At 45.9% G+C, this 19409-nt stretch overlaps 1 protein-coding gene across 2 annotated transcripts; it reads left to right on the forward strand.

Moving 5' to 3' along the window:
- Positions 1 to 824: 824 nt before the first annotated feature.
- On the forward strand, positions 825 to 19197 carry LOC117836956 (uncharacterized). 2 transcript variants are annotated; one of them, XM_034716487.2, is made up of 7 exons: positions 825 to 1019; positions 1137 to 1168; positions 17210 to 17307; positions 17461 to 17543; positions 18203 to 18280; positions 18366 to 18461; positions 18725 to 19197. In XM_034716487.2, the coding sequence occupies exons 1-7, from the start codon at positions 921 to 923 to the stop codon at positions 18986 to 18988; spliced, it is 750 nt and encodes a 249-aa protein (XP_034572378.1). In that variant the 5' UTR covers positions 825 to 920; the 3' UTR covers positions 18989 to 19197. The 2 variants fall into 2 exon arrangements, with proteins under 2 accessions (XP_034572378.1, XP_034572379.1); XM_034716488.2 differs by having other exon boundaries at positions 18743 to 19197.
- Positions 19198 to 19409: the final 212 nt, after the last annotated feature.

Genomic DNA, 19409 nt, shown 5'->3' on the forward strand with positions numbered 1-19409 from the left:
TGTGTCAAATAGGGATGTATTCGGATCGGATATGCACGGAATTGAATTCGGATAGCACTATTTACCATATTTTAATCGAATTTGAATACGAATACGAATACAAAATGAAAAGATCAAATTTCGATTTGCATTCAGATACTTACTCGACTTATAATATAACATCACAATGAGTATCAAGTTGCTTTATCGATGGTTTTATAATTGATCAAAAATCATATTACAAATAGGAAGTAAATTATGAGCATAATACATGCTAGATATCTTATTGCAAATTTATTTAATAATAAAAATACTACATTAATATATTTAAATATAATTTATTCATTTAATAAATAATATGATGTATTTAAAATTAATATGATTAGCCATATTAAAATTAATTAAACTTTATCATTATATATCAGTAGTAATGTTATGTTAACATAATTTGTCATTTGTCATATATACAAAATTTTAATAGTTTAAATGGTGTAAATAAATATTGTATTAGCAATATTAAAATTATTATCATTTGTAATTAATATTTAGTAATATAATTAATATTTAGATAGTTTCGTATTTTCATTTGTTACTTTATTATTTGCGGATACGGATAATATCGGATATTTCACATTTTTGTCGAATACAAATATGGAAGTGGATAGAGAAAAATACTGAAAATTGGATCCAAATTCATTCATTTGATAATCATATTAAAAATGAATACAAATATGGACATGTGAGACGAATTCGAATAACATCTATCGCCACTGTGAAAGCAGCAGCTAGCTTGAGATCCAAGTTCGTCTTCATGTGTCAGGCGGCTTGCCATCTACGTTCTCGTTCCTACTTCAGTCACAGTAAAAAATAAAGTCAGCCTAAGAATAAGGAAGCAAAAGAAATAGAAAAGCAACGACGGGTAGACAGCAGATCCCGGCGGAATGGCGGCGCCGCCGCCGGCACCGCCGTCGGCCTTGAAGCCGGAGATCGGCCCCGACGGCCTCGCCCGAGATTCTCCCGTAATCGCCTACACCGAGAAGGTCCGCATCCCGCACGCCCCCTCCCTTCCACCCCAGACGCGTTCTTAGTTCGTCAATGGTTCAGTGTTTCCTGGGTTCTGGGGGTTCTTGATTGTGAGTCGGGTGACTTATACGCAGGTCATTTTGGAGGAGCAGCTGCAGCTGAAGAAGTAAGCCGTTCCCCTGCTCCCCTAATCTTTGAATCTCTTGTGCGAAATTGTGGATCTACATTAGCCCTTTTCATTTATGTGGATATAAATTTTGTGCATTTGCAAATCAATGGGTGTTCACGAGTTGAAATTTCAGCTGTATGTGTGAGAATGCAGCTATACGAAAAGGATAGATCAGAAGCATATACTCCTCACTCTTTCTCGGGACGAGACTCCTCTGCAGAAACAGCAGAGGGAGTCCGGTGGCTGACAGGTGAGGGGCATGAGATAAACGTCTACGTTGTAGGAAAGTATTCTGCATAGGAACTATAATTAACATGTCGAACTGTTCAAATTACTGGAACTGCCATTCTAAGTTAGTGATCTCTGTCCCTTTCTTTGTTTCCTCACCAGCCTTTTCTGTACCAAAACAATCTATATTTCCGTTTGTGAGTAATGGAAATGGGGCAGAGCCTCTCGTCGAAAAAAGAAAAAAAAGAAAAAAACATGGCAACTCAATTACGAAAAAAAAAATCAATGCGAAGATGAAGTCTTGCAATTGGTTGACAATACTCTTCGTTGCATCACCACAACCTTCCCCTGCACATATTTGGATTTGCCCATATCCAATAAGAAATTAAGGAAGTGTGATCTTATGGCATGGATTGAGAAGGTAGCAGACAGATTACCAGGTTGGAAAGCCGCTCTTCTGACTATGGCTGGCCAAGCTACTCCTGTGCGCTTGTCCTCACCGCCATACCCCTGTATCTATTGGTTGCTATCAAGGTGCCAAAGTGGTTTATTAGCGCAATTGATAAGATCAGAAAGGGTTTCCTTTGGAAAGGAAGAAAGGAGGTCAATGGTGGCAGTTGTTTGGTTGCATGGGAGAAAGTCTCTAGACCAATCGATCTAGGGGGATTGGGCATCCATAACCTGGAAATTATGGGATGGGCTCTGCAAATGAGGTGCTGTGGTTTGAGAAAACAAGACCTGATCAACCGTGGGCTGGTCTGGAGATACCTGTGCATGCAAACAGCCTTGCCTTATTTGCCGTTTTGGTGGTAACTTCTGTTGGCAATGGGGAAAATACACTTTTCTGGTCAGATCGATGGATGCATGGTCTCTCCCTGGAAGAGATAGCACCAACAGTAACTAAAATTGTCCCCCTGAGAATTAGAAAGAAGAAAACAGTAGCCCAAGCCTTGCATGATCATTCTTGGGTCGCCGGCATTAGAGGAGCCCTCCCCATGGCTTGTCTAGTGGAGTACCTGCAGCTGTGGGATGTCCTGGAGAAGATTGTGCTTAACCACACTGAGGACCAGCACCAATGGAGATTTGAATCCTCAGGTCAATTCTCCATAAAATCAGCCTACAGAACCTTCTTTATTGGCTCAACCTCATTTGAACCTTGGAAACGCTTGTGGAAATCATGGGCGCCAGGTAACTACAAAATGTTCTTATGGCTAGCCATTCATAACCGCTGCTGGACAGCTGATAGATTGGAGAAGAGAGGACTCCCTCATCCAGAGCAATGCCCCCTATGCGATTAAGAAGATGAGACAGCACAGCACATCCTTACCACCTATGTGTTCTCTAGACAATTCTGGTTTAGCATCCTATCGTCCTTGAACCTGACTGGAGTAGTACCCAATTGCAATGAGAAATCCTTTGCAAGTTGGTGGCGTAAGGTCTCAGGGAAGGTTCAAAAACAGCACCGGAAGGGGATTAATTCCCTGATCATTCTGGGAGCTTGGACAATTTGGAAACACCGCAATGCTTGTGTGTTTGAGGGGGCATCACCTAGCATTATAGGCATCCTACAGGGCTTCAAAGATTAATATCAATTATGGTGCTTAGCTGGAGCTAAGGGGCTGAAAGCCCTGGACCTAAGAAGGGTTGAGGAAGTGGTCTAAGTTAGTTTGGTCGGGTCACTTTTTCCCCTTTTCTTTTAAGGTGTGTTGAGTTCCCTCGAACATCCCTCATTTTTGGTCCAAGCTGAGGTGGTGGTTGTGTAATTGGACCTTTTATCTCTCTCTTAATACAAAAATACGCAGCTCTCCTGTGTATTCTAAAAAAAAGGCAAAAAAGCACAATGGGGGCATGCAAGTCCTGTTAATGACAGTCTATTGTCCAATGAAAGGTTTCATGTAAAATTGACAGCCCCTCGCTGACGTCTATGTTCCGTTGGTGTTTATTTGCTAATCATGATATACTTCCTCCATTACCAACTTTGTATGAAAATATAATGACATATACTATACCTAATAATTAATAAATGCACTATCAAGACATAGTGACATACTTCATGGTGAATTTAATGAAACTGATTTGACGTTCTAGATGTTGGTGCGTTTTCCTATAAACTTGGTCAAAATAAGATAAACTGACTTCAGACAAAACTAAAACCTCTTATATTTTTTGAAAGGCAAAATAGCTATTTTGGTCCCTAAACTTTGCACCGAGGGTCAAGTTCATCCCTCAACTTTTAGAATGGCCAATCTAGTCCCTCAACTTTTGTTTTTGGATCAAATATGTCCTTGTGCTGATATAAGGCTCCATATTAGCATAAAACTATGCGAAAAGTCATTTTTACCCATGGCTCCCTCTTCCCCTCCTCAATTTTTGTTGTACCAAAATAAGTATGAGCATATATGTGTTTACCCAGAGAGTATGAATACATACATAGAGCATGTATACTGTAGCACGAGTATATGGGCACATGTCAGCTTTAGAGTATGTGTACATATATTAAGTTGTGTATATCATGAAAAAGTACGAATACATACATTTTGCATATCGAAATTTAATTCGTATGAGCACATGCATGATTTTAAACAGCACGAGTACATACATTTTTTTAGAAACTATATTTTATATCAGTTAAAAAAAATATATTTCTGTGTGTATGTATCAAGGGAGTATGAGCATATACATATTTGACCTACATGAGCCAAGGGTAAAATTGACTTTTCACATTACTCTCATACTAAAATATAGCACCACATCAACGCAAGGATGAGTTTGATCCAAAAATGAGAGTCGAGGGACTAAATTGACCTATCTAAAAGTTGAGGGACGAACTTGGCCCTTGGTGTAAAGTTCAGGGACCAAAATGCCTATTTTGCCTTTTTGAAACGGACTACAGTTTTGATTCATGGATAGGTTTTAGTAGCCTTACTATTACAAACATACACTATATACTTTTCTTTTTCCATCACAGGGTGTTCCCCGAATTTCATTACTTTGAAAGCAACGAAATTACAAAGACTCTACCGCACCATGGCACTAATACTACTGATATACCAGCGCATCTTTGGGACACCAATACCAAGCCAACACCAGGGAGCAGCACAGGGCTTCTTGATGGGGTTAAACACAAGTGACAACACTACTTAAACGTTGCAGAACTAACACGGATTACATCGATTCCATCCCACACAGGGGGGAGAAGGCAAAAGAGTTACTAGCAGGCCACCATCACCAGCATAACCATTCAGGCTGCAACTTTTCTTCCACCCCTTCTTCAAGTCATGTCACTGCTCCTCCGATCATTGGTCTTGTCTCTGCTGAACTGTTCTCAAATTGCTTGTGGTAGTGGAGTGTCACTTCCTTCAGCTTCAGGGGCCTTGGCACCACTCCTCAGCGCATCTTGCTGTTCCAGCTTTTGCAGACCTGCCCAGTAGGAGAGAAGAACAAGCAAAACACACAATCTCAGTAGGAGACTTGATTTTCTTTTTTTCAAAGCACATGTTGTTCCTCGCTCTCCATATCGCCTAACATACAGCTGACAAACCAACGAACTGGATCAGCTCCCCATTTTTGAGAAAACGATTTGCCGACTCCCAGAATTGCTCGAAAGAGCATGGCCTACATTTGGCCCCAAGAACCTCAGCTATAAGGCTCCAAACATATTTAGATATGGGACATTCAAAAAATAAATGTTGAATAGTCTCCTTTTCACTGTAGAAAGCACAGAGGTCACTCCCATTCCAGTTGTGTTTGATTAAGTTGTCTTTAGTCTGTATAGCATTTTGCATGACTAACCACATGAAGATTTTAATCTTGAGGGGCATGTACTCCAGTTGTGTTTGATTAAGTTGTTCTCCCTTTCAGATAGATTTCCTTGACTTTGATCAAGTCATTCCATACAGGGGAATTTGTGTTTTTGTAATTGAGTTGAGAGATACATTTATTCTTTACATATTTTTGCCTCACAATATCTTGCCATAAGCCACTGTCATTTTCCAGTTTCCACCACCACTTGCATAGCATGCTTACATTCATTTTCCTTAAGTTTTGTATCCCTTGCCCTCCCATCTCTTTGGGCTTGCTCACCACACACCACTTCACCAGATGATATTTTTTCTTTATCCCTCCTCCTTGCCAAAAGAATCTTTTCCTTGTTTTATACAACCTTTTTATTATGGTTTTGGGTAAAAGATATATAGATATTCAATAGATCGGCATGTTACTTACACATGCCTGAATTAAAATTGTTCTTCCTCCAATAGTGAGGGAGCTCCCCTGCCAGCCATCCAACCTTTTCAACAGCTTTGCATCTAAAGGAACCCAATCAGCAACATGTAACTTGGATCCAGAGACAGGAACCCCAGGATGTTTAATGGGCCAAGCCCCAATTGAGCAATTGAACATTTCACTTTCCTGACTTACCATAATAATTTCAATTTTCATAAAATTTATTTTTAGGCCTGACATTTCCTCATATAAGTATAGCAGGAGTTTCATGTTGATTGCATTCTCAATATCTTGGAGACATAGGATCGTGTCATCTGCATACTGCAGTATGGCCACCCCATTGTCCACATATTCAGGGAACAGACCCTTTACAAGGTGATCGTTTTGGGCCATGCCAATCATCTTAGCAAGCACATCTGCCGCGATGTTAAACAGAAAGGGTGACAAAGGGTCACCTTGGCGCACACCTTTCCCACTCAAAGTATGAGCCAACTGAGTCATTAATTTTAACGCTTAGAGTGCCACTAGAAACCACAACTCTCATCCATCTACACCATTTTCATTAAACCCTCTTTGTTTCAGGCATTCAAAAAGAAAGCCCCAGCTTATCTTGTCGTAGGCTTTTTCGAAGTCCAGCTTAAGGACCACCCGAGCCTTTTTTCTAATCTTTGTATCATGAGGAATTTCATGAAGGCACATGACCCATCCATAATGTTCCCCCCCCCCCTCATAAAAGCAGTTTGACATTTATTCACTATTCTCCCAATTACTTTGGCCCTGTTTGTTTCCTCTTATTCCTCGCTGACCAGCAGAAATAAGCCATAATCCCACACAACCGCTTCGATTATTCCTTGCTTACCAGCCAAGCGGCTTAGCACAAAATCTTGGGAACAATGTGCGTGTGCCTTATTTGGTACGCGGCCTCAGCCTCGCTTGCGCCATAAGCGAACCGTTTTCCCCTGATAACCATCCATCACCGACGCCTCTTCTGCCCCCATGCTACAACCCGCACCCTGCGCCTACATCGGCACATGTTATGGTAACTGGGCTGGCCCTAGCCAGAGCCACCAGTTCAGCAGCAATAAGATTAGAGTTAGTTTGTTAGCAGATAAGATTAGTTAGTTAATTGGATTAGATTTGTTAGCAGGTTGTTAGGTGCCTAGTCTATAAAGGTAGCCGTGAGTTATAGGTTAGGCAAGCAGAAAATAGATCAAGACAGCATCTCAGAGCCTCCTGCGGGAGGGCGAGTTAGCCAATCTATTTTGCCATTAGTATCCAATAATCTAGCCATATCATCTTGGTATTTAGAGCCTTAGATCTTGCGACCCTGCCAGCAGCAAAAAAAAAAAAAAAATTCCTCCTGCGCCAAATTAGATTGATTCCATCCTACATCTCCTCCTGTGCTTTCCACCCAAGATTCTTGCCGCTGCCCATCTCTTGTCGATCATGGGAGAACCCATCACCAAAGCCAACCTTGCAGCCACGGTTGACAGGATCACTGCCACGATCGACTCCATCATCATGTCCATTTTGACTTCTTCAGCCTCTGCTGCAGCAGCATCCCCGTCGTCATCCCCTTCAGCCGTGATGACAATGGCTGCAGCCACTTTTGCACAACTACCAATGGAGGAAGTGGCTACACCAGCGGCAACTCCGGCAACAGCACATCACGTTGCATCTGCAACAATTGCTGCAACAACCCTGATGCCAGCATCTGCTTCGTCAGCAGCATCACCACCACCATCCCTGATGACTGGATCGATGCCAGTAGTGCTGCTTGCGACTGCATCTGCTGCCATCACCGAGATCCTCACCTAAGATGGGCTCCTCTTTCGCATCCTCAATAGCATTCCCGTCAGTCGCGACATCCTTGGCGCGATCTATTACTCCAATGTCATCAGCGGCAACAACAGCACCTCCAACATTGCCTCCACCAGATGCGACATCCATCACACCACCATTCTTGACGGCCATGACATCCACCCGACGAGCATCCTCGCCAACAGCTCCAACGACAACCAAGGCAGCACCATCCTCCTCTCGGGGCCTGGCAGCAGCATTGGTCCCAGTGCCCTCTTCACCACCAGCACCCTCGGGACAGAAGCTACGCCCTGCCGACGTTTGGATTTCCTCAACTCTACCACTGGGTTTCGTGAAACAGAACCAGAGCAGAGGGGGCGGACTCCATGGGCCTCCTTACTTAGCGGCGTCCTCTTGCTGCTATCGAAGATGGGCACACAACTGCAGCCAGCTATGCCCAGATCGACGCACCGTAGCACGCAAGAGAGGCGCCTCCAGCAAGCTGCGCCTCCATCTTAGAGGTTGCGGCTGCTGCCGGATTCCCCATCGCATCAGGCGGAGCAAACATGCTGGTGGCCCCGATCGACCCTTGCAACAGGCAGCCGTTGCTTATGCACGCCGGCGACCTGCCAACTCGACTACCAGGTGTTGCGTCGCCACACGCATGAGAGGCCACTACAACTAGTGGTGCCTCTGTAAGATTGTGTATAATGCGTGGGTTGTATTGCTTGAGCCCCATGGGCTGATTATATAGGAGTACATGGCTTGGAGGGCTGGTAGCCTCTCCTAGAGATGAGGAAGCTTATCCTGGGATTACAATCAATCCTAACTATATCCGGAGTTACCTAATATACTCTAACATCCCCCCGGAGTCAGCGGGAGCACGTAGACGATGAGACTGGAGCATAAGCTAAATAGCTGACATTCCCCTGTAGTCGCAACCGTCGATGCGTTGTAGATGCTGTGGCTGGAATGGGAGCTGACGATGCTTGTCAAGCAGATGATAGCTCCTTAATGTCGAAGTAGCCGAGGTCAAGGTGGACGTGGTCGAAGCCATGGAGGAGGGTGTGGGTTCGAAGTGTCAGCGAAGGCGCCCGGATACACAAAATCAGCAGCTTCTCGCCAACAGGTTCAACAGGACGATAAGCCGACTGCGATGGTAGATGGTGCAGCTAAAGAGCACAAATGCATCTTCCTTCAGCAACATCGGTGGTGGTGTCCGTGAGCGTGCGGCAATAGGCGTGGACTCGGACCAAGAGCCAGCGTGACAAGGACCAGCAGCTTGGGTGGCGCCACCGCCTGAAAAGGCGACGACACCGGCGATGATGGCTTGACCACGAGTGTTGCCGCCGCAGCCTGGGAGGGTGCAACGGCAACCTCGTCCTAAGGAGTGTCAACGATGATGCGATGACGACGAATGACAGGATGATGCAAACCCGAGCTCTGATCGGGAAAAAGAAAAACAGCAGCAACAAGAGGCCCGTGGGTACAATCTTGGGTGCACCTCACAATTTCCCCTCCCCTCCCTTATCCCTTCCCTATCGTGGTCAACCATGAGCACAAGAAAAAGAAAGGAGGAAAGAGGCAGATGCCCGTCGGCGAGGAGCTCGATGTTGTGCGGCCTGAGCGGCATCTCCACTCCAGCTGCGCAGCGGCCCCATGAGCAGCCCCCGTAGCCACGTCCTTCGCTCAAGGCAGCGGCAGAGGTGGCGCGGAGGAAGGGGATGGCAGGTCCGACAGTGCTGAGAAGAAAGCCGGTGAGGGAGGGTGGGAGCGCTGCGACCTGATGGCGATGTCTACTGGTGGTGCGGTGGCCTGGCATCCCCACGGGCATCCTCCGCAGCCGCGCACTCGCGCTCAGGGGCAGTGGTGCGGCAGCGCTGGTAGGAGAGGGCGCCAAGCCTATTGCGCTGGAGGGGCGGCGGATCCAGATGCAAAGCTGGAGGGAACGACAATGTGGAGGCATGGCAGGCCCGGCGGTGGCCCCATGGTGACGCGGTGCCCGACGAGGACGACAAGCGACGTGGCCATGGATCCAATCGGCCATGGGTAGAGGTAGCCCCTCTGCTTCTTGTTGACCACGACGGCACGGCGAATCAGAGGGATCGGCTGCGCATCCTACGAGGGCGCTACCCCCGGCAGAGATCGATCTCCCCGGCGGCGGCGCGAGGGCAGCGGAAGCCAGAGATCTAGGGTTTGAACCTAGACTTGTGATACCATGTAAGATTGTGTATAATGCGTGGGTTGTATTGCTTGAGCCCCATGGGCTGATTGTATAGGAGTACATGGCTTAGAGGTCAAGTAGCCTCTCCTAGAGATAAGGAAGGTTATTCCGGGATTACAATCAATCCTAAACTAACCATATCTGGAGTTGCCTAATATACTCTAACAGCCTACATCTCCATGGTTGCCATCTCCGCGCGTCAACAAACTGCCAGCTTCAACATCAAGCTTCTGCACGGCGTCTCCATGGTTGTGGCCACCTCAATTTCCCACTGGCCTCCGCTGTCCTACGATTCTGGCCATTGACAATCCGCCGTGAAGATCAGCCAGGTCCAATCTGCTTCGTGAAGGAGGGAGGCGTCGAGGCCGTGGCTGGCGTTGACCTGCAAATGGGCGTCCCAACTTCTATGGGTTAGTGGTGCAGCAGACCATTTTCTATTGGACTGACCATCTTGGGCCTTTGGAGCCTTCAGTCTGCAGTCTGCGGGCCAGGTGAGTTTGGTCCAGCAGGGCCTTGGCAATATATTGGGATGTGTGGAATGCTTCGGGCACCTGCAAGTTCTTGTTGCGTGGCTGGTTTATACTTGGCTGCTATTGCCATCAACACTGGCCAACATCAATATCTTTCAGCAGCGTACTACAGGGGCATTACAAGAGGGGGGGGGGTGGGGTTCATCTAGTTTAATCGTGGTGGAACATGTGTGCCTACAACATCCTACATCACACCAGCATACGCCCATCTTTCTGCAGCAAGTCTACCTCATAGGCATGCACCTCCTTCAGCAGCCTAAGCATGAGTCATCGCCTTCATCATCGATTGGAGTTTCAGCAATGGGTGGCACCACAGCTTGAGGATGAGCTGTCTTCGAGGGGTGGTGAAGTGTTATGACAAGTGGGCCGGCCCTAGCCAGAGCCACCAGTTCGTCAGCAATAAGATTAGAGTTGGTTTGTTAGAAGATAAGATTAGTTTGTTATTTGGATTAGATTTGTTAGCAGGTTGTTAGGTGCCTAGTCTATAAAGGCAGCCGTGAGTTATTAGGCAAGCAGAAAATATATCAGGAAAGCATCTCAGAGCCTCCTGTGGGAGGGCAAGTTAGCCAATCTATTCTGCCATTAGTATCCAATAATCTAGCCATATCAGCACATGCCCCCCGCGCCTCCATCCAGTCAATAATCTAGCCATATCAGCACATGCCCCCCGCGCCTCCATCCAGTCAATAATCTAGCCATATCAGCACATGCCCCCTGCGCCTCCATCCAGTCCACAACTGCGATGCTAGCACCCTGTGCAGGTGCTCGCCTCCTTCCCCACCTTCCTTCTAGCCATGCGCGGAACCCCCCCCCCCCCTCCCCCTGCCTCCCTGCTCTCCACCGTCGACCCTCCTGTGCTGGGGACACCAAGATCCGCCGTCGTCCTGAGCACGTCCGCCCTCAAGCTGCCAGTGCCTGGATGCTGTTTGCAAATGTGGACGCCGCCTCCCTGCTGCCCCTCGTTGCCCGCTGTCCTGCCGCCGAGCGCCCACCCTCTTGTCGTCATCCTGCGGTTGTCAGGCACTGGTCCAGCCTCCTACCGCCCGCCACGGCCGCCCAGAGCCCGACGCTCGTACGAGCGTGCCTCGTCCCTGTCCTCCTACACCCCGCGCAGTATGCTAAAAAATTTCTGGCCCATGTTTAATTGCTGCCGTAAAATTCAAACATGGATAGTAGTAGTTCATGGTCACTACTGAAAAAATTATAGATTTCTACGGATAGATGTAGTTCGTGATCAGTACATGGATATGGGTGCATTGCGATGCTATTGCTACTGCTATGGTTTCCTGATTCGTTATTGTACCCATCACTAATATTTTCAGACTAGACTGTTCTATCTTTTGGTTAATGTATTATCTTTATATGCATTTGATAATATTGTAATATAATTTCTATTTAACAAACGCAAAAGATATTAGAATTATTGACTTCTCTTCATATTCAGAACAAAAATGAGCTATTATCGGCCTCAGGGGCATTCAGGTCATTTTAACACTCAGGACAGACAATTGACTGATAATAATCAGGATTGCCAAACACTCAGGCTTATCTGATAAGCCTACTACCCAGATAAGCTAGGTCCAGCTAAGCAGAAACAAACAGGGCCTTTGTCCATCCTCAGCATTAGAGCTTTGGTGAAAATTTTGTAGACCACATTAAGCAGGCAGATAGGCATGTACTGTTGTATCTTTAGCCTCTTTTATTTTTGGCAGAAGGGTTATGGTGCCATAGTTTAGTCTTCCAGTGTCTATCTTAGCTTTGATCCTTTCGCTTTGCCTCACCTGCACTTGATCACGATCACTGTTCCGCCCCATTGCGCCTTGGCTGATGTTCTTGATATTTCTGAAGTTTTGCACCCCCTCCTTATCACTTCGCCCTTGGCTCACCATGTCAGCACCCACCATTCCTTTCTCCTTTTCATGAGTTTCTCCCTTTTCTTGAGTTTCTCCAGTCATAGCATTCTCATCATCTAGGGTAGCCCAATTGGTGGAGTGCATTGTGGTTACATTAGCTTTTCCTTCATTTTCAACCCCTATTTCTTCCTGGCTAGACCATTCCAGCCCAGATTTCTCCTGTGTACCTTTTGCGGGGCTCATGGAGCATGCCCTGCTGTTCACTAATTCCTTGGACTCCTGTTCCATCATAATTTCTTTGGTTTTAGCAGATTCTTCTTTATCCTCCACGATTGGAGTTAATTTGGAGCTAGCCTCGTGGTTACTCATTTTTAAGGCATATTTGGCCTCAATTGCTCCAAGAGGGTCAAATTTAGAGGTTTTCATGTTACTGCCATATTCATTGATAACTGTTGTGCTGTTTTCACTCAGTTTCACAGACCACAATTTCTTAATTTCATCATTTTCGAAGGAGCCAAATCTCAGGTGATCCCCTTCTGGTGCAATTATATCCTCCATGAGTAAACCCTCATCCTTACTTTCCTCAGCTTCCGCTGCTGTCGTCACTGCCTTGGAGCATCCTACCCCAGGAAAGATTTGCTTCTGTTTAATACTATCCCCCTCTTGCGTCAGGTTTGCTTCTCTAGCATGTGCACCATGTTGTCCCCGCAGTAGATGACCCAACTTGATTGTTGTTACTAGAATTCTTCTGATTTTTTCCTTCGCCCAACCTAGGCTTCTTGGGCGAGGGGTGACCATCCCCAGACTTGTCATTCTCCTCAGTTCGTCATTTGTTCCCTGCCAGGTTAGTCTCTACCTCTTGGACAACAACTCTCTGAAAATGAAAGTCATAAAAAAAGAAGTCTAGGAGCCCATCCACCATAGCAGGAACCTTAGTTACATTGAGACATTGCTGCATCAAATTTTCACCCTGACAAAATCATTTTTGTATAAGTTTTGCTCATCCACTTCCAAAGGTAGTCCTACCTTTGAGGCCACATAGCATGTATTAGGAATAGACCTTTTCTCATAACGGATCCCAGTGATCCAGGACCAAGCAATATCAATTGTCCCAGGATTCCATTTTTCCACTTTGAATGACACTGATGGGATGGTTCTCATTTTGAGTTCAGTGAAGAATGCAAGATCTTCAATGGTCGTTGAGTTAGGGAACCTCATTTGGAACATATTTTTCTTAATTTTTTTGCATACCACCTCCAAGTTGATTGAGGCCCGGCTGTGGCTTTAAATTCATTTTCAATTTGCCTAGCAGTTGCATCTCCAGATATGATAGTAATCAGCGCATTGTTAGACATGTCTCCTGATTCCTTGGTCATGGCTGAGCTTTCAGTGAAGTGGAAGCCTTGCCCATAAGCAGAAAACCCACAAAAGGGTGCAACTGCAATGTACTCCCATGGCATTTTAGTTGTACAGGTTCTTGCATTATGCCGTTCCTACTTGCATCTAGGGCAGATCACTGGGTTAGTACAGTTCTCAGGAACATGTCCAAACCTGCCACACCTTGTGCATCCCTCAGTGTGTTCCACTAAGTTGCCCCTGAACCCAGAACCAACTAGCTTGTTGTGCCTTATCAATTTTCCACTAAGTTGCCCCTGAACCCAGAACCAACTAGCTTGTTGTGCCTTATCAATTTTCTGAACTTCTGACGTCTCATGACTGCTGCCTACCTAATCTTTCCCTCCAGATATAGTGTGATCAACCTCCATCTCATTATTGTTCTTATCCATGCTTTCATCTTTGTCTTTCCATTCCTCATGATCCTTGTAGAGAGATAGGTTTAGGGAAAACACCACACGCCCCAATGAGGGGGGGGGGGAGGGGGTTGACCTTTATTATATAGCCAATATGGCTTGGTGTACAAGGAATACAATCATTATACATGGAAAGCTATAAATCAGCTATATACGGCTATACATTGCCTAATACCCGCCCGCAGTCGCAGCGGGAGGTTCCTGGACGCAAAGACTGGACCTAAAGTCAGTGAACAGCTGAACTGGAAGGCCTTTCGTCATGATGTTCGTGAACTGATGGGACGAAGGCATGTGAAGCACTCGGACCTGTCCCAAAGCAACCTTCTCCTGGACGAAGTGGATGTCAATCTCGATATGCTTCGTGCGTCGATGATGACCCGGATTGGCTGTCATATAGACAGCACTCACATTGTCGTAGTAGACAACAGTGGCCGAAGTGAGGGGGACGTGGAGCTCCTAGAGAAGCTGCCGAAGCCAGCAACACTCTGCAACAGCGCGAGACACTGTGCTCTGGCGCTTGGAGGACCAAGACACCAAGTTATCCCCAAGATAGACACAGAAGCCGGAAGTGGAGTGTCGAGAGTCCAGGCAGTCAGCCCAGTCTGCATCAGAGTAGGCTGTCAAGGACAGGACAGGGTCGGTGCCAATGTGAAGCCCGGAGGACAGGGTGCCCATCACGTAGCGCAGGATGCGCTTGATCAGCGCGAGATGAGGCTCGCGGGGATCGTGCATGAACAAGCACACCTGCTGAACTGCATACGTCAGGTCAGGTCGAGTCAAGGTGAGGTACTGGAGAGCCCCTACAAGACTCCTGTACTCAGAGCCAGTCTGGACAAGACTAGACGGCGGGCGACACCCGCCCGTACAGCTGGAGGACGAAGATGATGAGGAGGTCCCGGCGAGGAGGGCGGTAGAGTTGGAGATCTTCTCGTTGGCAAGGCGAAGCTCCTTTAAGGCGAGCATGTCATGAGCCTGGGCGAAGGACGGGATGTCGTCGGTGGTGTTGGAGTAGCGCGGGTTGAGGCCATGGAGGAGATTTAGGACCAGCTGGGTGTCTTGAACGAGGTGACCGATGTCACGAAGGGCGTCGGTGAGGTTCTTCTTGCGCTGGCAGTACTCCGAGATGGAGGAGTCGCCCTGGGTCATGGAGTGGAAGTCGTGGCTGAGGAAGATCGCCTGGGATTGCTTGTTGGCACGGAAGAGGCCTTCAATGGCGAGCCAGAGGGCCCGGGCGGTTTGCTCGTGTCCTCCATGGCGAGGTCGAGGACGGAGTCGTCGACGGAGCTGAAGATCCAGGAGCGGACATAGCAGTCCGCTTGATCCCAATCAGGGTCATCAGGATGGGGCGCCACGGTGCCGTCGATGTGCGACTTGAGGCCGAATTTGCCGCACATGGACTTGAAGAAGGAAGCCCACTCGGAGTAACTGGAGGTCTTCATCGTCAACGTCATGGGGACGTGAGCCTTGGCGGAGATCGTGGCGTAGGGGTGGAGGATGGCCGGTGGCGCCTAGTGGAGGAGCGGGCCGCCGCTAGGGGGCGGCATAGGGCCATCGCCGGCGCCAGGAGGGGCGCCAGGGGGGGGTGCTGCCGACGGACAGGGAGGACTCGGCAGAGGAGTCAGCCATGGGAGGGGAGGCACCGGCGCAGGAGGAAGGTGCGCCGCCACACAAGGAGGGCGCCTAGGGTTAGGCGCACCGGGGAGAGGTGGAGCGGAAGGGAAGTCCCGGGTCAGATTGATCCTGGTCTCGTGATACCATGTAGAGAGATAGGTTTAGCGAAAACACCACACGCCCCAATGAGGGGGGGGGGTTTGACCTCTATTATATAGCCAATATGGCTTGGTGTACAAGGAATACAATCATTATACATGGAAAGCTATAAATCATGGCTATACATTGCCTAATAATCCTCCCTGTTAGTTATTTGTCACTGCTGGGTTTTGTTTCTTCTACCCCCGTGTCTACCACCGTTCCTGAACCCTCTCCCCTGGAAGTTTCTATTCTGGTAACCAAAATCTTCACCATATCGATCACCACCACGCCCCTGTCCCATGGGAGCCCTGTTCTGATTGAACCTTCCTCTCTCTGCCATGGAGTGCTTCAGTCTCGAAGGGGCACAAAGCACCTGGGTGAAAGAGCGGGTATCTCCTCCAAGGGTAGACCACTCTGCCCTGAATCCTACTCCACGGAGGGGAGCAGCGGCAGGAACAACTCGAGACTGAAAAATCCGAAGCAATCACCCCAACAACCTTGCAGACCCTTCAACTAATTAATGATTAAGAAGTTCGGTTATTCTTCCTTTTCATGGAAAAAGGTCATCAATATTGCACTTCCTTGAACACTTGGGGCCATATTCAATGTATCATAATCATGAGAACAGCCATGTGCTTGAACTTGCTCTGTTCCATGTGGGACCAATCACTCATTTTGTATTACTCTGTTTTTATTGATCTGTTCAGTTATGTTCTCATCTTTTTTACATTTGGGATCAGTGTTGTGTCTGATATATATTAGTACAAAAGGGCTTGTAGTGTAGTGGTTGCAAGTTGCAACACTCTAGTAGCACCTCCAGCGCCTAGGTTCGATTCTCCGTGGGAGTGAATTTCAGGTCTTGTTAAAAAATCCCCTCCTCGTTGACAGCCTATAAAAATAGTGGCAGAGCGCTGGCCTGTGGAGGTGACCGCCGAGCTGTGCTCTGGTTTGGGCCCTCCTACCTAAAGGTGGTTGCATGTGGTCGCTGGCCCAGTTTTTGGTGTGTTGACCCCACGTTAAGGTGCAGCCCTATAGGGTGAATCCAGGGTTCGAGTGTTTTTGGAAGGTTGTCGAGGTCCTTCTTAATTGAAATACCGTGGGGGTGCTCTTTTCTCCTCCAGCTGAGCTTTTTTATATAAAAGTATTCACAGTTTTTTATTTTAATTTAATTTTACATATATGGACTTCCCTAGACTGGTGTGAGGACGTTCAATTATGTAAAGAGATATGCGTGCAAATATATTGCACATGAATATTATGATTATATAGGCACATGCCCAAATATTTGCTTTTGTACATGTCTTATAGTGTATAATTTTCTATTTTTCGTTGTCCACTAGTTCTTAGTAATTACCTCGAAAGCTTTACATCAGTGTTGGAGCCTTGTGATGTGTCACATCAGTCTTTAGATCCACATCTTTTTCACAGCCAGGGTCACAGAGAAGTGTTTCTTGACATTGTAATAATCTCTGGGGACCATTTCCTTTGGGAAATCAGGAACTATATTGACCAATGTATGTTTAGTAATGCATTATAGGGAGCATATGTGCACATGCCAATTTTCCTTTTGTAATGAAGCTTGTGCTGTCTCTTACAATTTTACTATGTCTTCTCAGATACATTCAGGAGAATTATTCCAAAATTCGTGATGTAGAAAAGGAGTTAGAGAACCTGACTTTAGAAATGAAACTGACAGCTGGTCCGAAGAAAGCAGGTATCTAACAGGTTTTCAAATAGCAAATATAGTTCACCTTCTATACACAGAATATTCTTACCTTTAGTGCTTTGATTAACCTTCTACAATCTACATACTGTGTACTCTCACCTTATTACTTGTTCCTGTTTTTCGTTTGTTCTGGTACTCCAGCACTTGAGCATTTGAGGAAAATGATTGAAATATCAACAGAGAAAATACGTTTAGCCAAGGTGAAAGAGGAACAGGCAAAGAAGGTTGGGGATTTCAAGTTTGAGTGTGATATTAATAATTCTATCATTATCTGATACATTTACTTGCTCCTTGTTCATAAAGTCTCTGTTCTTTACCATATCTATTTACTGGCTGCCCATGTTTTGAATATAAAGGTGCAATTCTCTTTCCAAGGACATAAGCAAATTTGTTGTTGCTGAAATAGCACTTTTAGGCAAACTGTAATATTAGTGCTGTATGGAGGTTTCAATAAATCTCATATGTGGAATTTATGTGCATTTGAAGCAGTTTTTTTAGGTGAATGAAATTGGAGCAGTTTTTTTTTGTCAAACACACAGCAGAGGTGCCTATTTTGTATTAAGAAGAAACATTATGATCAGATGAATACAATCATTATGCTATTGCCTTTTTAAACTTTAAACACTATGAATAATGGACGTGTGTCTTGCATGTTTCTACATTTGTGTTTCTGTTTCCTATATGCACATATTGCACTTTCTGTTAGTTTGGAAACCACAGTTATAATGTCTTTCTCATGTGAAGATGATCAGACCTCTACTGTTCTTTCCCCTGTTTTATTTGTAAAATCTAGTGCTTCTCTTTCATTCTTCTGTTACTCTAACAATGTCAAGTTATGTTTTGTATGCTATATTGATGTCTTAAGGTGTATATGGTATTCTAGGCCTGGGAAGCCGCTGCACAAGTTGTTAAAGACGAAGAGGATGCTAAGCAGAAACTGTGTGATGATCTGAACCATCTGGTATGCTTTTAAAATTTTCTTTTATGAAGATATATTCACCATTGCAACAAATGTTCTTGAGATCTTGTTTGTTTTATTTGACTAGGTCCAGGAGAGTGCTGCTACCCAATATACAAAATTAGAGGAACTGAAGAAGCGTTTAGAATCTCTAAATCCCAGCAGGGCTTCTGTCGAAGTTTCAGTAAGTCAATAGCACTAAGGCCAACACCTGATGTTTTCATTAACCAGTTCCTGTGAAATCATTGTTTCCTCACCGTCGGTATTTCTGTTTTAGTGCTGTCAATAAGGATTAGTCCCATTTGATGACAAGCTTCCTGATTTGCCAGTAGACAGTAGTTTTGTTGGTACCATGGAGGCGGATAATTTTCATTTTGGTCTCGACTTGGTGCATAATTGCATGTTCTTATTAATGCTTTTCTCACCGTTTTATTATTCTAATATCAGGGTGTTAATACTGCGCAGCATGCTACCACAAATTCAGTATCTCAGCCGCCCATGTCACAAAATCCTGCCACTCCAACTGGCCCTTTGGATAATGGTATAGAGCCCGCCTCTATTGAACAGCAGCAAAGACCTGCAGAGGCAGAAAAGAAGAGAAGACCATCAAACGCAAGAGGGAGGGGTGGTGTGATGATCCTTCCCAAGGGAAGAGGGAGTTCCGGATCAGGATGGACCGGTGCTGGGTTTGATGTAGATAGCGGTACATGACACACATGATTTTTGTTGTACTTGACACACATTGAAACCATACACTTTCATGCACAGGAATCAGATTGATCTGCATCAGAATCAGCCATTCCAGAGTTCAAGTGCGGTGAACACCATGTACTGTTGATTATTTGTTTATCAATTGTATATGAATAATGTAAGGACTGTCCAATTTGAACTCGAATTAAGTAAATTGACGGTTATATCAATAGGACGAGAGCTAACACTTTGTCTTGCGACACGGCAAGTGATAACTCGCACCTAGAGATACAAGACTCAGTGTAATTCAACATAACAAAAGATAAATCCGGTAGTCGCGGTAGGTGTTTCACAACATGTTCAAGATTGAGCAACACCAACCGTACAAATCGTACATCACCACATGAACCATAAAGAGTAATTTTAGGCATTACACAAGTTA

The sequence above is a fragment of the Setaria viridis genome, chromosome 9 (assembly GCF_005286985.2).
Source record: "Setaria viridis chromosome 9, Setaria_viridis_v4.0, whole genome shotgun sequence".
NCBI classification, from domain to species: domain Eukaryota; kingdom Viridiplantae; phylum Streptophyta; class Magnoliopsida; order Poales; family Poaceae; genus Setaria; species Setaria viridis.

What these genes read in the sequence shown, in the direction of transcription:
- LOC117836956 (XM_034716487.2), top strand. Translation starts at nt 921, where the DNA reads ATGGCGGCGCCGCCGCCGGCACCGCCGTCGGCCTTGAAGCCGGAGATC. An exon ending in TAATCGCCTACACCGAGAAG is followed by an intron (nt 1,020 to 1,136) that starts GTCCGCATCCCG and finishes ACTTATACGCAG; the next exon opens with GTCATTTTGGAGGAGCAGCT. An exon ending in GTGATGATCTGAACCATCTG is followed by an intron (nt 18,281 to 18,365) that starts GTATGCTTTTAA and finishes TTATTTGACTAG; the next exon opens with GTCCAGGAGAGTGCTGCTAC.